Source organism: Cotesia typhae, unplaced genomic scaffold (assembly GCF_013202065.1).
Source record: "Cotesia typhae breed Kobodo isofemale line unplaced genomic scaffold, CoteBio_Ctyphae contig_11, whole genome shotgun sequence".
Classification (NCBI taxonomy): Eukaryota; Metazoa; Arthropoda; class Insecta; order Hymenoptera; family Braconidae; genus Cotesia; species Cotesia typhae.
This window is the reverse complement of record NW_027423711.1, coordinates 6,005,459-6,022,500: the sequence shown is the minus strand read 5'-3', so window position 1 is coordinate 6,022,500 and position 17,042 is coordinate 6,005,459. Positions and strand designations below refer to the sequence as shown.

At 24.7% G+C, this 17,042-nt stretch overlaps 3 protein-coding genes across 5 annotated transcripts in view; 1 reads left to right on the top strand and 2 right to left on the bottom strand.

The window, feature by feature from the left end:
- LOC141524693 (uncharacterized) overlaps positions 1 to 2,338 on the bottom strand; it is an 8,900-nt gene extending 6,562 nt beyond the window's left edge. The window contains exons 1-2 of the mRNA XM_074238692.1: positions 1,686 to 2,338; positions 511 to 556 (exon numbers count right to left, since the gene is read on the bottom strand). Coding sequence (XP_074094793.1) covers positions 511 to 556; positions 1,686 to 1,742 — 103 coding nt within the window. The 5' untranslated portion in view covers positions 1,743 to 2,338. The remainder of the gene's footprint in view (positions 1 to 510; positions 557 to 1,685) is intronic.
- A 585-nt stretch (positions 2,339 to 2,923) lies between these two features.
- Positions 2,924 to 7,220, top strand: LOC141526860 (tyrosine-protein kinase Shark-like). Of its 2 annotated transcripts, XM_074242003.1 has the most exons (10): positions 2,927 to 3,314; positions 3,447 to 3,943; positions 4,191 to 4,275; positions 4,338 to 4,496; positions 4,567 to 4,772; positions 4,831 to 4,995; positions 5,104 to 5,344; positions 5,415 to 5,662; positions 5,728 to 6,132; positions 6,224 to 7,220. In XM_074242003.1, exons 1-10 carry the CDS (start codon positions 3,239 to 3,241, stop codon positions 6,419 to 6,421), a joined length of 2,280 nt encoding a protein of 759 aa, XP_074098104.1. In that variant the 5' UTR covers positions 2,927 to 3,238; the 3' UTR covers positions 6,422 to 7,220. The 2 variants fall into 2 exon arrangements, with proteins under 2 accessions (XP_074098109.1, XP_074098104.1); XM_074242008.1 differs by lacking the exon at positions 4,831 to 4,995 and having other exon boundaries at positions 2,924 to 3,314.
- Positions 7,221 to 8,573: 1,353 nt separating this feature from the next.
- LOC141526899 (uncharacterized) lies at positions 8,574 to 16,803 on the bottom strand. Of its 2 annotated transcripts, none has more exons than XM_074242046.1 (2): positions 16,239 to 16,803; positions 8,574 to 9,377 (listed from the first exon to the last, which is right to left on the bottom strand). In XM_074242046.1, exons 1-2 carry the CDS (start codon positions 16,283 to 16,285, stop codon positions 8,666 to 8,668), a joined length of 759 nt encoding a protein of 252 aa, XP_074098147.1. In that variant the 5' UTR covers positions 16,286 to 16,803; the 3' UTR covers positions 8,574 to 8,665. The 2 variants fall into 2 exon arrangements, with proteins under 2 accessions (XP_074098147.1, XP_074098154.1); XM_074242053.1 differs by having other exon boundaries at positions 16,606 to 16,803.
- Positions 16,804 to 17,042: the final 239 nt, after the last annotated feature.

The window sequence follows — 17,042 nt, the reverse complement described above, 5'->3', positions numbered from 1 at the left end:
CGCGTGGTCGACAGTCAAGTTTAAGGTTTTTTTTTTTTTTTAGCTTTAAAATAGACATTTGTTAAATCCTCCAGCCCCTCAACATATCTATCTAGTCACTAACAGTAGTAGCAATTCTACCACCGCCAGCACTTCCTTTTCCTTTCCATATAAATACACATACATTTATTGGAGATACTTTTTAGTGATTTCTAAATGAGGCGGCGAGTAATCCCATTCTATACAATCTACATCATCACATATTATTATAAATAATAATAATAATATTAGACTGGACGTTACCCTACTCTCTCAAACTCAAATACTACTCACTCAATGAAAGTGAGTTTTTTTTTTTTTTTTTTTTTTTTAACTAGTACTATGATTTATTAACAACTCATGTGTTTTATGGTTTTATGGTTTTATGCTTTCACTTTATTTAAATAAATTAAAAAGAGTTAAAAATAAAATAAAAATTAATCTCAGCTGCACTCAATTTTGGATGGTTGTTTTATTTATTTTATTATTTACCTGCCACTGGAGATAATTTCCGCATAACACACCAACGCAATTTCCACTGAAAATAATAAATATAAAATTTATTAGCATTACTATTATTATTTTTTTCTTAAATATTATCAAGTATAATTAAAATTATCGGATAGTTTATACTCTAGTTACGTTCAATAACTTTGTTATATTTTTATTTGTTATTGTACTTTTGTTATTTGGTAAATAAGAATAAGAATAAAACATTACTTATAAACGTAATATATTGATAAGTGTAAATTATTTAGACTAAGATAAGTTATATACGTATAAATTTTTTGGAGCAAAAATTTTTGTTGTTTTTAAATATTAAAATAAATTTCAACTTAATTAACTTTTATTAAAAAATAAAAATAAATCTTTAATGATAAAGCATATGAATTTGGTTTTAAATATTAAATAATATTTTTTAACAGTAGTTCTAACAAGAAAAGCAATTAAAAAAGAAATCGATATTTCGAACACGCTCCAAATTGTCCGTAACACCCTATATACACAGAATTACATACACACATTTATATAGTTTTATATATGTATTAAAATATAGGAAATAGAGAAACGGGAGCGTGTATATACTTGAAGGTGTCTTTTTTTATATTCTTCTAAACATACAGAATAAATCTTTAACATTTCAATGGAGAATAATAAAAAAAATAAAAACTAACATGTAATGTAAAAATAAAATAAATATAAAAGAAAGAAAGTAGAATTGAGAATAAAAAAGCCAAAAGCCAAAAGCCAATATAGAATGACCCAACGAACATATAATATATAACATATAATAACGTTATATACAGGATCAGGGCAATGCGGAAAAAATAAAAAAGAGTGTGAATGAAATCAGAAGAAAGAGAGTGTAATCGCGCATCTGCCCGCCGCGCGAACTGGCGTCGCAGCCGGCTTTACTTTTCATAATCATTATCATTTTATTATTATCATCAATAATAATGTTTTTATTATTTTCATTGTTATTATTACTATTATTATTACAGAGGAGAAACTTATAATAATTGGATATAAAACGATATTCAATTATGATGTTGATAATTATTAATTTTAATCATTAAATAAAAAAATAAAAATGTCATCAATTTAATACTACTACTTCTACTACTATTATTATTATTATTATTATTATTAATATAAAAGAAACAAACTTTTTTGCCATCACGAAATTTGACATTTCCTTCGATAATACAATTATTATCCACCATTGTAGCTGATAAGATCTGTTAACAATTCACTGATTACTGATGTTTTTTTCATAACTGATACACATTGTATTGTTCACTAACAACTATTAACTTGTAAATTATCCACTTATTTATAATTAATAACACACTTTTCTTTTTCTTTTTTTTTTTTTTTCCTCTTCTTCTTCTTCTTCTTTAATTTTTTCAGTGATCTACTGATTTTTTAATTATGATTATTATTTTTTCTTTGGTCATTTTAACTTTTATATTAAATCATTGGAAAGTGGAAGAAGACGAAGAAGAAGAAGAAAAAGAAGAATAAAAAGTAGAAGACGATGATGATCATATCACCGTACGTTTAAAAGCATCCATTTTTATTATACTACTACACTAATCGAGTTGAACCGACTGAAGCAGGAGCGACCGACAGTCTAGGTCTGGAAGGTCTGGAACGTCTGGAACTCTGGAGGTAGCAGGCGGCAGCAGCAACAACCAGCAACACCAACTGTCACCAATACTATTACAATTCAACCCCTAGTGGGGGCTATCGTCATCTCTTTTTATCTATTTATTTCTCTTTCTTTTTTTCTTTATACTAATTCTACACAACTCTATAAAAGCACATTTATATATTTATAGTAGTGATAATTATATTGGGTGTTAAACTGTAGACGACCTACACATAATAATAATAATAATAATAATAATAATAATAATAATAATAATAATAATAATAATAATAATAATAATAATAATAATAATAATAATAATAATAATAATAATAATAATAATAATAATAATAATAATAAATAATAATAATAATAATCTATACCTTTTATATTATTATTATGTTTTTTTTTTTTTTTTTTTTTACATATAAGTAGATGTAAAATAATACAAGTGGATGGATACAACATGCGTGACAACTTTAACTGTATTTAGTATATCTTGATGTTGGTACTCGCAAAGTTTACTTTTTAATTCCATATAATAAGTATTTAACGACATTTCAACATTCATTATCTTTAATTACGATCTAATTCAAATTAACTGTTTTTACTCAATGTAGTTTATGGATTTTTAAATACACCATTATTTTAGAAAGTTACACATGTATTTTCTATGTAATATTTTTATAATTTATAGTATAGTTGTACGCAATAGTATTTATATATAAAAATAATAAAATTAAATAGATAAAATCACCAGAGTAGTATCGCAAAACAAAATAAATATTGATAATTAATAATTAAATTATTTTAAAAATTCCCGCTCAAAGTGTTATTACAAAATATACATATTTGTATGTGTGACAGCAAGAGCTTGTGTTAGTAAGCGCAAGTATATACTATCACATATCAGTCCTCTATCCTCCATTGTTGTTTTCAATTATTATTATATAGATAGAATATTATGTATAGCTGTCTATGAATTTTATCAATTATGTGTTGACATGGTAATCAGATAAATATTTAAAAAAAAAAAAAAATAAATAAAATTAATTTGTTATTTTGAAAATGAATCCTGAGGCTGATTTGTGTTGGTTCCATGGAAAATTGTCTCGCGATGACGCAGAAGGTCTTCTTAAAAATGGTAATGTTATTTTGCTATATAAATTTATTATTATTATTTTTATTATCATTATTATTATTATTATTATTATTATTATTATTATTATTATTATTATTATTATTATTATTATTATTATTATTATTATTATTTTAGAATTAAATGAAAATGGTACATTTTTGGTAAGAGAAAGTAGGACATCAATTGGCGATTACGTTTTGTCTGTTCTTTGGAACCAACAGGTTCATCATTATCAAATTCGTAAACACAAAGAGGATGCATTTTTTTGTATAGAAGAGACTGAACCACCATTACATGGATTAGAGACACTTATTGAGCATTATAAAAATAAAAAACAAGGTTCTGGTTTAAATGTTAGCTTGACAAAAGGTTACAAAGGTGAACCACCGCCTCCTGATACTCGTAGACACGGGAGAACTAATTTACTCCACCGTGCTACTGGTGAAGGAAACTACACTATTGTTTCAGAATTATTAAAATGTGGATATCGAAGTTTGGATGCAAAAAATGAATTAGGTCAAACGGCTGTTCATTTGGCAGCTAAAGATGGAATTGATGAAATATTGAAAAAGCTAATTGAAAGTAAAGCCAGTGTTAATTGCCGTGATTCTGCTGGTTATACTCCATTACATGTAAGTATTATTATTATTATTATTATTATTATTATTATTATTATTATTATTATTAGTATTATATCTTAATCTTTATCCATTTTTAATAATTATATATATATATATATATATATATATATATATATATATATATATATATATATTTATGAGCTGCTGAAATTGTAAAAATATCAAGTATGTTAATCCCTATTTTTATTTATTAATTTTTTAAACTAATTAGTTAATTAAAAATTTATTTAATATTTAGTATGCTTGTCAAAGTAATTTACCAAACACTGTGAGATTACTTATACAAGGAGGCGCTAATGTTCAAGCGAGAAATACATCAACTGGTAATAAATATTAATACTTATATATTTTTAATAAATATGAATAAACTTAAAAAATTTTTAAGGAATGGTACCGTTACATGAAGCAGCAAAAGCTGGACACATTGACGTTATTTTGGCAATGTTGTCAATGAATGTTCCTGCACATCCTCGTACTATTGCTGATGATACTCCAGCGGATCTTGCCAGACGTAATGGTCATTATAAATGTGTTGAATTATTATGTATGTATATTTTATATATTATAAAATAAATTATTTGTAATTGATAAATTAAAAATTTTTAATGATTAAGGTAATTACGATACACCAGCAGCAAGAGAAAAAAGATCTGATTGGTATCATGGGACATTAAGCCGTCCTGAAGCTGTAAGTTTGCTTTATGAAAATGGTAATAAAGATGGATCATTTCTAGTAAGATTTAGTGATCGTTCTGTCGGAACTTATGTCCTTACCGTTATGTACCACAATCAAGTATTTCATTATCAAATACAAAAAAAGGTAAAATGATAAAACTTTTAAATAAAAATTTTATACTTAAATATTTTTATTATTATAGGGTAAATATTTATTTATTGATGATGGCCCGTATCTTGATTCACTGGAGCATGTTGTAGAGCATTATAGATGTATGCCCGATGGATTACGTGGCCCACTTATTTATCCTATTCCTCCAAAACCGAGACCTCCGATTCCTGAAATGCCGCCTTCTATTTTTAATCCAGTAATTTCCTTAAATTATTTTACTCGGGATTAAAACCTTAAGTTAATATATATTTAAAAAAAAAAAAAAAAAAAAAAAAAAAAAAAAAAATATTTCATGACATTTTAGAATACTTTGACAAAAAGAAAGGGTTCTGGTGGTCCACGAAGTTTGCCGGCAATACCAGCAACACCAGCAACATCAGCAACACCATCATCACAGCTTGAATCACAAATTCAATCGTATTTTCAAAATTTATCTTTTCAAATGGACATTAAACCGGTGGCTACTACCGAAAATATTCCTCAACATTCTTCAGTAGATACTAATTTAAATTCAAACATTAATTCCACCGTCTCTTATATTCATGGTGATTATTATGTACTTGAAAAAAAATAATTTATTTTATTATTTATTTATTTTTTTTTTTTTTTTTAAAGATTTTATTCCTGGTGAAAATTTAATTCTACGGCAGGTTCTCGGTGAAGGTGAATTCGGAGAAGTTTACGAAGGAGAATATCAGACTTCATCTGGCAAAACTGAATCGGTGGCTATAAAAACGTTACGGGATTCGCATAATAATGTTACCAGAGAAGAATTTCTTCGTGAAGCACGGCTTATGATGAATTTAAATCATCATTGTATTGTTAAATTAATAGGATTTTCTGAGGGACCACCAATGTTGATGGTACTATAATATATATTATATATTATTTATTGGCTTGCTAATATTACTTATTTATTTATTTAAAGGTTCAAGAGTTGGTAAGATTGGGATCAATGTTGGCATATTTATTGGAATTTCCGGATCGTATAAGTTCTAATTGTGAACTTAAAATTTGGGCATCGCAGATTGCCTGTGGTATGAAATATCTCGAGGATTTGAGGCTAGTACACCGGGATTTAGCTGCTAGAAATATTCTTCTGGCATCAAAGCACCAAGCTAAGATTAGTGACTTTGGTTTATCTAGAACTTTTGGTTCTAACGATTATTACAGAGCAACTCAAGGTGGTAAATGGCCAATAAAGTGGTATGCACCCGAGTCTTATAATTACGGTACCTTCTCTCATGCCAGTGATGTCTGGAGTTTTGGTATTACACTTTGGGAAATGTTTACTTACGGAGAGCAGCCCTATGGTGATCAACGTGGTGTAGATGTAACTATTATTATTATTATTATTATTATTATTATTATTATTATTATTTATTTATTTTATTTATATTATTATTATTATTTTTCTTCAATAGGTAATTAAGTTAGTCGAAAATGGAGTACGGCTTCCTAAGCCAGATGATTGCCCCGATGAAATTTACAGCGTTATTCTCAGTTGCTGGTCGTATTTACCCGAAAAAAGACCAACTTTTGGTCAACTTTTTGAATTTTTTAGCCGTGATCCAGACTATGAAAATTTGAGAGATATTGTCGCTACAACAAATCTCAGTTAATAATTATTGATTTTAAAAAATCACTCATCATTCTTATGACTGCATTTTTCAAAATAAATTTTTTAGGACATATTATAAATAATATATACTAAAAACAGATTGTACGCCTCTAACAGTTAATATTATTTAATTTATCATTGCGCTTCCGCTGTTTCCACTATATATTATCGAATGTCTGTGGCTTATAATAATTTTTTTATAATAAACTGAAAATTTGATAAAAAATTTTTTTATACAGATATATAGATAGATTATTTTTTCTTTTAATTTAAACAATAAAAATCAAAAGTATAAACATTGGCTTATAATAAATGATTTTGTCAATTAAACTCTCACATGTATGTAAATATATATAAAATTTTTTGTAAGTTGTAATATAAATCGTTTAATGATACGCGTAATTAATACGTTTATATCATACACACCTTTAATTACCAATAATTAATAATAAATTTGTTTAGTTTAGCTGTGTTCATATGATAACATATCAACAAATATTTCATTTAAATGAAAAGTATGTTGCAACGAAAATGAATAAATATTGCGAAAATGCTGATGCATTCTTAATAATCAATTTATATATAAACGAGTATTAATCATGGCGATGACAAATTTATAAAAGTTTAAGACTATTAGAATTATTTACAAAAATACCAAGTCATTCAGTTAATTTTTTTATTAGTAAAATTCTTGAGATTAAAAAAGTAATGAAATTTTCAATTATTTAAAGGTATTGTTGGATAATAAAATAAATAATAAAAATAAAATTTTATAAGCTCTTTTTTTTTTTTTTTTTTTTTTTTTTTTTTTTTTTTTTAAATGCCAAATACAAAATGCACTAAGTAACAAATCAAATAATAATAATAATAATAATAATAATATTATTATTATCATCATCATCATCATCATCATTATTAAATCTTATGAGTAATTGAATTAATGAAATTTTTATTTTTCTTAATAAATTTTTTAAAAAATTAAATTTTATCAGATTTCATTTAGCGGGTTAATTTCTTGAAATCCGCTTTACAACTATAAATATATTTTTTGTATTTGATTAATAATATTTGTGTAATAAAAAATAAATAATAAGGGAATTGAACTCTATATACACATTATCGACACCCGCATTATTAAATTTTTATTTTTCATTATTTTTTTTATATTTATTTATTCGATTTTTTTTTTTTTTTTAAATATGTTATTAAGAGCAAGTCTTAGTATACAATTTATCAGTCAAGTATAACGATACATTTATTATTATTTTTATAATTTTGTCAATAAACTCAATCAACTGATTGTATTGTTTTTTTAATTAATTATTTTATTTATTAATTTGTTCTAGTTTATTTTAAATAATTTTAAAAACCAAATAATTATCCGTTGTATTAACAAAATGAAAAATAAAAAAAAATGACCACAATAATAGTAATAGTAATAGTAATAATAATAATAATAATAATAATAATAATAATAATAATAATAATAATAATAATAATAATAATAATAAAAGTAGCAAGCTTAACGAGAGATTCACAATAATATTAGATTAATTAAGTATGTATATCATAATCCTCTGAAAAATAATAATTTTGTCAGAATAAAATAATGAAATAATAAATTAATAAAAATATACAACAGGATTAATTTTGATAGTAATACTCTGTTAATTTATTAATTAATATAATGAGGAATTATGTTAAACATTTAATTAAAATTAAAAATATCGCACGTATTCACTCGCATATTATTTAAAAAATTAAATGATAATTGTTATCCACCCGGCTTTGACAAAGAAGAAGAAGAAGAAGAAAAAAAATTATTTTATATTTTTTAAGACAATAATAAACTTATTTTTGTATTTCTTTAGATATTATTCTTTTTAAATTATTAGCACATGAGATAATTATTTACTAACAAATTACTACAACATACCTCCTCTTAATATATAAAATGATAAATTTTATTTAATCTATTACTGAAATTTAATAATTGTTGTTGTTGTTGTTGTTGTTGTTGTTATTATTATTATTATTATTATTATTATTATTATTATTATTATAAATTATAAAATTATTTAAATTTAATTGAATGATTATTACTTTAAAGGAGGAATGATTATAGGGGGGAAGAATAATAATTTACTAAGAAATCGAATTATTATAAGTATTATTGACGGATGATTTTGTTGTTATTATCTAATGTATTTATTTATTTATTAAATAAATTTTAAGTGAAATAAAATTAAACGGGCCCACCAACATCAGCTTGATATCTAAGTGCAAGATATTCAGCAGCTTGGGTCATACGCTTGATACTGCGGTGGAGACCACGTAAATGACGTCGAAAGTTTTCAGCAGCTTGATTAGCCAATCTGTCTGGCTGATCTTCACTCTCCAGTCCGGAATCATTTTCAACTCCCATGTCAGAATCGGAATCGCTGGAGCTCAAACTCGAAATAACAGAAGATGCGCTCTGCATAGAGGTTGTACTTGGACACCGAGTGTGACCCAATCTAACAGCAGCAACTTCACCAGATTTTTCAGATCCAGTTATTGTCGATGGTGTTGGTGGTGATACTGGAGGTGAAGAAACTGTTAGATTATTAACTCCATATTTAATTATTTGTTGACAATTAGTCTCTTCTTCTTCAGTCTCTTCGTCCTGAGCCTCAATACTGGACTTTTGTGACCACAAAAGCTCAACTTTAAGTGTGTTAACAATATTATAAAGACGATATAAATCGGTATTGGGCATTGTGTCCTTAATAGTGCTTTTTCCCTTTTGACATACGGTATCTCCAGCGTCACCGACCGCTAGATCCAGCAATCTCGATGGCACCAATATTGTTTCATCCATTTCATTAACTGCTTTTACAAATTTTTCCATGCTATTTAGGATACTCGCATTGCTGAATTCGGCTTCATCATTCCAGGTTATTCTCCGCATTTGCGTTCTGAAATTAAAAAAGGAAAAAAAAAAAAAAAAAATTTATTATTTTAAACATATATATTCTTATTTATTTATTTATTTATTTATTTATATACTAATATTTAATTTACAATCTCCAAGGACGTCTATCATTATCAATATATTATATAACAATTCTTTTATCATACATGACAACTCTTGTGTTAGTTTCATTTTAAAAGAAATCAAAGATCCTGGTTGCATTTGAAAAAAAGTATCATGACCTCGAATATACTTGATTAACATGTTTATCATGTTATCGTGATAAACAAAATACTTCCGTAGGTTTTATTTCCAATGACTAAATAATTCTTACGAATAAAATCATTGTCACTGTTAGTCATATTTCAAATAAAAAAAATTTATTTTTAATTAAATTTAATTAAATTCCTGTAATAATTATCTATATCATTGTTTGTTAATTAATAATTGCGGTTAAATTTCAATAATTTAAAAAAACAACCTATTAATAAATTATAATTTAAAGTTCAAGAGAGACAGTAAATAGTTAAAATTTATCAAGTATCAAGAGGGGAGGAATGACCTCGAGTTTGTACTTTTAAAAATAAAATAATAATAAAATACGTTATCTCTTCCGCGAGTGTGAGAACTTTGACCGGTTAGGTACGCAGTTATTTATATTATTAATTATACTTTCAATTGTCATTATCATGTTTATATACAATGTTCAATTAAAAGGAGTTAAAAGTTCATACTCTGATTGAATATTTATAAATAAATTTTTATATATAACTTCATTTTAAATTATGATGAAAAAAAATTTTTTTTTTTTTTTTTTTTTTAATTCGTAATTTCAAAAAGTTAAAACAAATTAATCATTTGTAAAGAAGAAAAAAAATAATGATATCTGGATAAAGATAAAATTTTAAAACACACAAACACAATAAAAACATTTACTTTTTAATTAATTCAGCCTACTAAATGTTCTGATACGCCTTTCACTTTTTCCCTACATAATTTTTTTTTCCACTTTTTGATTTTTTATTTAAAAAAAATATTTTGTTAAATGAAAATGAATTTCACAATAAATAATAATTATAAACGATTGAATTAATATTTATATTATTATTGATATGTCCTCAATTTTTCAATTCTTCAATATTTTAAGTGTCACAACAAGTGAAAATTCATTCAAGATCGTCGAAAGTGTCCTTGGAAGGTTATTTTAATTAATATAAATATAAAATAGCAAGCTACGTTACATAATACATAATATCAACTGATTTACTAGACGTCAGACAAAATTTTAGTTTAGCTGAATTTAATATACAAAAGGAAATAATATTTGTTATCGTCGGATAGATGTATTGATTATTATTTTATGATAAGGTAAGGTACGCAGCAAGGTAGTACGAATACGTGTGGCGACATAAAGACTGTCGAAGGGTAGTTAACCCCCCTTCGCCCCCGCCCCCGCCCTTTATTATACATTTATTGTTATTATTTAAAAATAATAAAAGTTGAGTAAAGGGAATTAAAAAAAAAAAAAAAAAAAAAAAAATGCATTTGCATTTGTAGAGACAGCTGTAATCTAATAATTATGATATCATGTACTGTGTGCTGGTGTCATCGGCACTTGACTGAGATAGTAATAGGTTGAAAGAAGATTATCATATTATCATATTTTATCATATTATCATGCCGACGACCGTTTAATGAACCGTAAATTGAATATGTAAAGTATGTATATAAATTCAATCTAACTTTTTTAAATCTATTTATTTTATTATCATCATCATCGTCTTTGTTTTTTTCAAGTTTATTGTGGAAAATATTTAATTAGTATTGGTATGTATCGATTGAGGTCAACGATTCAGTCCATTGTTATCCAACCAGAAGTCTAATAATCAATATTCTATATTTAAATCATTAGACTATATATTTATATATTTGATTTAATAATAATAATTAAATTAACGACACATGGTAAGGTGTCTTAATGGACTGTTGAGATTTATTTTTATTTTTAAATGTAAACGGACTAGGTACATATATTACTTCTAGGCTATATGCTATTACTTTTAAAAACTCGATAATAAAAACTATAGAGATTATGCAACGATACTCCATCACACATTATTACATTGGGATTCCATCCTCATACATTATTATTGCATCAACTTTACTTAACATCTAAACTTTTATTATTAAATGAATCATAATTATTAATTTTATCATTTAGTTAACAAATATTTAAGATGCTCTTATTTGTCTTTTAATGATAAAAAATCATGTAAAAGTAAAGTAATTTTAGTGACCTAAAAGTACGGAACAATTTTAAATACAAATAAAAAAAAAAAGATAGAGTCGTAAAACTACTTTGTGAAGATAAAATATCTTTTTTGTATATTGTATATTATATTTTTGCTAAATAACCTAGTCTACCTTGAAACGGGCAAGGACCTCAAGGATGAGTAAGTGGCGAATCTCTTTTATCAAAATCAAATAATATATAGCATATAATTATTAGCTAATTCACATTCTCTAATACTATTACGGAAATTTCCAAGGTCTTAGAAAAGTCTCATTGGTTCATTAACATTCGCTAATTATTACAAGTTGAAAAAAAAAAAAAAAAAAAAAAAAAGAATAATAAAAGTTTATACAATAGTATTGATAGTATTTCTAGAACATTTAAAACTATAAAATGCAATAATAAAATATTTACTTTATTGAACACAGTCTAGTCAGAGTAATTCAAATTGTTCTATTTTATCTGATTTGTTATGGTGTGTTATATAAATATATGTATATGTATATAATATCCCTAACAAAAATGTATACATATATTACTAGTAATTAAGTTATCGTTCACGAAGAGGCGAAGGTTACACGAGAGTTGCTCGACCGTTTGATCAAAGGACGTTCTTTAGTTTCTGTCAATATGTTGTTATTATTATTTCTTACAGGTATCGCGTAATAGTAATTTCAGCGAATTACATACTATCTGATGGATTGGGATTTATTTAACATTACCGCCGAGAGGTTTTTGATTAAACACTTTCTACTTTTACTTTATACTTTTTACTGTATCGGCCTGTAAAATAAAACCTACACATCTTTAATAATTTCCGAAAAGACAAATTTAAATTTCAATATATATATATATATATATATATATATATATATATATATATATATATATATATATATATATATATAACAAATATATTAATATTATTAATATAAATATTGAAACAATCTTATAAGAGTATATTACAACATGTACAACATGTGCTCTCGTAATAAATTTAACGGTGAGATATTAGAGAAAGGTATTTCACTATTTCACTATATAATATTGTAAAAGTGTTTGACATACAACTAAACAGTATATCTTATAAATCCTATCTCCAAGGTCGTTACATTATACATTATATGCTCGCGCAATAAATGATAATAAGATTCTTGATAATGAAATAAATATTTTTATTATTATTATTATTATTATTATTCAGGTTTTCATAAACTGACCCATTAAAATACCTGTTGCACTAAAATAATATTATTATAAATTATAAAATATTATTAAATAAATAGCATGCTTTTTGACACTGTCAAAAATAAAAAACATGATTTCTTCCTTGTTTTTTTTTTTTTTTTTATAAAAATAATTATTATTACATATTTTAATATTCATAATAACCAATAGCTGCAGTGAATAAACATCAACACATTATCATTAATTATTATATTATCAATGGAATTATATTTTTTAATTTTCAAGTCTCCCTAATTATTTATGTTAATTTTAATACAACTACGTCGTAAAAAAATATAAATAGATTTTTTTTTAAGTTTATTTTAAATATATATTTATAATAATATATGATTGCTTATTGGGAGTTGCCAAACTTGCTAAAGTAAAAGAAAAAAATAATTTAAAAACTTGGCGGAAACGTATAAAGAATAAATACTAAAACATATACATAAGTAAAAGCGTATTACGTAATTGTATAATTGTCGTGCAGTTTAGAGTAGACATGCACCAAGTGACGAGTGCAGTGCAAGTCTGAGAAATTAAATAAATAAGACAATTTTAGCACAAAAATTCCATTAATTTTATAATATAATATATAATCTTACGATTTTTATCGATAAATAAGTAAATTTGTAGTTTATCTCTGTATATTTTTTCCTATTCAATCTTATTACCAAGTTTATTACAACTTTTCCGATTATTTAGTAGTATCACGTGATGTGTTAAAAATGATAAAATTATCCAACTAGTAATTTACGAGATAATTACTGTTTATATATATATATATATATATATAACAATTTTAATAACAATAAAAGAGATTAAGTTTATATGAAATAGTTGATTCATTTTTCAACAAAATGATATTTATTTTAACTAAACAGATAAAATATAAATATTTTATATAAAACGATAAAGAAAGTCGGGTGATGTTTTTATATAGTTATAGTGCGATAACTAATTGGGTAAATTATTTAATATATATTATTAAAAAAACACAAATTTAAAAAGATTACCAAACGTTATTTATCCGTCTCAAATAATAAATATGTATTACCTATCTACAGATACACCCATTGTGGTATTGCGTCATTTAAAATTCGCATGACTGTTAAAGATACATACCAATACGTAATCTTTGTTTAAAGGGAGAATTATCTTTCCGGAAAGGAAAGGGAAAAAAAAAAAAAAAAAAAAAATCTAGCAACTAAGATGATTGCAGCAGAAATTTTAAGTTACTACCGGGTTCTTAACAACCACTATCTTACATACAACCTTGTATGTACTAAATACATATTTATATACTCAGCATTTATTAAATCCCTTCCTCTTGCTATTTAAATATCACATCACCCTTAAACTATTATATCACACTGTAATTACAATAAAATAAAAAAAAATTATTTCAATTATAATGATAGCCTATAGCTTCCCATTTATTCCTTATAGCTTACAGAGTTTCCCACTCGTTGAATGACCAAGTTTTTCTCGGAGAAAGTATTTTAATAATTTTATTAAAAAAATATAAATAAATACCAGCGTAAATTAATGTGAAAGTATTGTTATTTAAATTATTTATATTTATCTTTAAAAATTAACTAAAATTTTAAATATTTGGGACCGTATTGTTGAGTAAATGTAAACAATAATGTGCTAAATAACATCCATACTGACTATATATAGGTGGTGTATTGGCTGACTTAGTCTTTCTATTATATGTACTGCTGCTGTTGCTGTTACATGTCATAAACCGTTAAGTGGGACAGGGCTCATGCCGATATATAATATTATTTTATTATATTGTTATACTTTCGAACCTTTCGATGATACTACAAGAGAATATCGACTGAATTACTCTAATTTTTTCCTCCAAGAACAGAAATAACGAGCCTCTAAAGATATTTATGATTCTACAGATATTATTGTTTCATTTTATTTTAAAATTTATTACATGAATTTTTTAGAATTTACTTTATGTTATTAAGGACCCAAAATAATAATTAATGTTAAAAATTTTCATTTTTTATCTGAGCCCCAGACTCTCTCTCTATTATTCATTGTCTACGTTTGTTCCATGACTAATACTATTATAAATTATGAAAAAATTTAAAATCATAAAATTTACAACTCCATAAATTAGTTATTATTATTTTTATAAAATGAATAAAGTTCAGTGATGGCATTTTCTCTGTAAGAACTTATTATTTATAAATTAATAAAAAAGTATATAATCGTTAATTTAAATATTTAAATAGGATTTTGTAAATTTGTGATTGAAATTAAAATTCATCTGCAAAATTCAAGGTGAGAAAAATGAGGTTAAGATTAATTTAATATCAAATTACGGTTCCACGTGGGCATCGCCAATAAAATTTTTTTATTTTATTTTATTTTATTTTTTTTTTTTTTTAAATCTAAATCACGTTTTTATATTATAAATAAATTTTTAAGACAGTATTTTATTACGTCAAGTATCGGTAAAGATAATGATAATAATAAAAATAAAAATACCAGTAGTAATAATAACTCATCGAGTTAAATTATCAATCACGGAATTAATCATCAATTTGTTGATAAATTATTCAAGTTGATGATTTTTTTCAAAAATTGACTCAATTTAATAAAAAAGCTTTTAAATAATTATTTTGTTATCGAGTCTTTTTATTTTAATTTAAACTCTATGTTGTTAATTTTGATAAAAGCCAAAAAAAATTTTAAGTGTGTATTAGATTAGTTCAGGTAAAAATAACATTTCAGATTCCAGGCAAAATACACTACCGCAACGCTTTTTCAAACGGAATTCTTGTGTAACATAAAAGCTAGCATTTTTTATGGATAATTTTCAAAGTAAAATTTAAATTATTATTATCATTACCCTGTGGGTAATGAAAAAATCATTTTATAAATTTTTTCTAAACAACACCCACCACTAAACCTCTTATCTTACAGAAGCCTCCATCAAGATTCTGGCTACGTATATACATTATGTATAATATAATATAGTGTTAGGGATATTATTATGATGCTTAAAATGAATTTAAAAGTATATCTCAGGCAAATAATGAGAAAAAAAATATATATGAGCTTGGGTATAGATATATAGGTAGTGTCTCAATAAATCGCCAAGCCGGTGAAAATAAAATCTTTATTAACAAAAATCAATAATTTAATTCTAAAAAATAAAGGAGATGAATAAATTCAATTACACAAACTTAATTATTATCATCACTATTGTTAAAATAATAATAATAATAGAATAGATATTGGAGTAGAATATTTTTTAAATTAAATAAATGAAATAAATTTATTGATGTGATTAAATAAAATTGAAATTATGAAACTAACCTGTTATTTTCCACACTCGTTGACAAGTCACTACTGTAGTTAATCATCACACTATTATTTATTTATTGAAATATATAAAACGTAATGTTGTTGCTGTTGTTATTGTTTTAAAAATTATTAATTCAATAATAAAGACTATTCTTGATTAATAACGACACTTATTCGATTAATAAAACCAGATGTGGAAATTCACTCGGCTATCCAGAGAGATTTTATTTTATCAACGAATACTGTCGTATTAAAAAACTTTGTTTAATTGAAATGACGTATATAAAAATAATTATAATAATATTTTGTTAAACTGATATTAATAATAATTAAAATGGTAGGTTAAAGTGAGCACAAGACAAAACAAACTCTCACGTACAAGGCTCAAGACGAAGTGACCAACTCTGGCTTTGGTTGGCTTTGGCTCTGACACGATTACTTCGATTCGAAATTATATATATATATATATATATATAATAATATGTATATGTATATTTTCTCAAACAAATGACATGGATGTCGAGCTGTCGGGCTGTCAGGGTGTGTGTTACTTGCTCCACTCTTGATCAAATACAATCCAATACAACCCAATAACTACTATACTATACTTTATACTCTATGTACTGCTATAGGTAGATACAAAAACTTTTAAATATTTTTATTATTTAATTTAACAGTTTTTGTACACTCGTGTCGGTTCTTTTACACTAACCAGTATCAGTAAAAATATTATTATTATTTTAAAAAACTTGAAAAATACAGTATTATTATTATTATTATTATTATTATTATTATTATTATTATTATTATAAGAGA

Coding starts and splice junctions, on each gene's coding strand:
- LOC141526860 (XM_074242003.1), top strand. CDS start 3,239: ATGAATCCTGAGGCTGATTTGTGTTGGTTCCATGGAAAATTGTCTCGC. Junction 4,497..4,566: donor TAAATGTGTTGAATTATTAT/GTATGTATATTT, acceptor TTAATGATTAAG/GTAATTACGATACACCAGCA. Junction 4,996..5,103: donor CGCCTTCTATTTTTAATCCA/GTAATTTCCTTA, acceptor ATGACATTTTAG/AATACTTTGACAAAAAGAAA.
- LOC141526899 (XM_074242046.1), bottom strand. CDS start 16,285: ATGATTAACTACAGTAGTGACTTGTCAACGAGTGTGGAAAATAACAG. Junction 9,378..16,238: donor ACGAGTGTGGAAAATAACAG/GTTAGTTTCATA, acceptor TTTTAATTTCAG/AACGCAAATGCGGAGAATAA.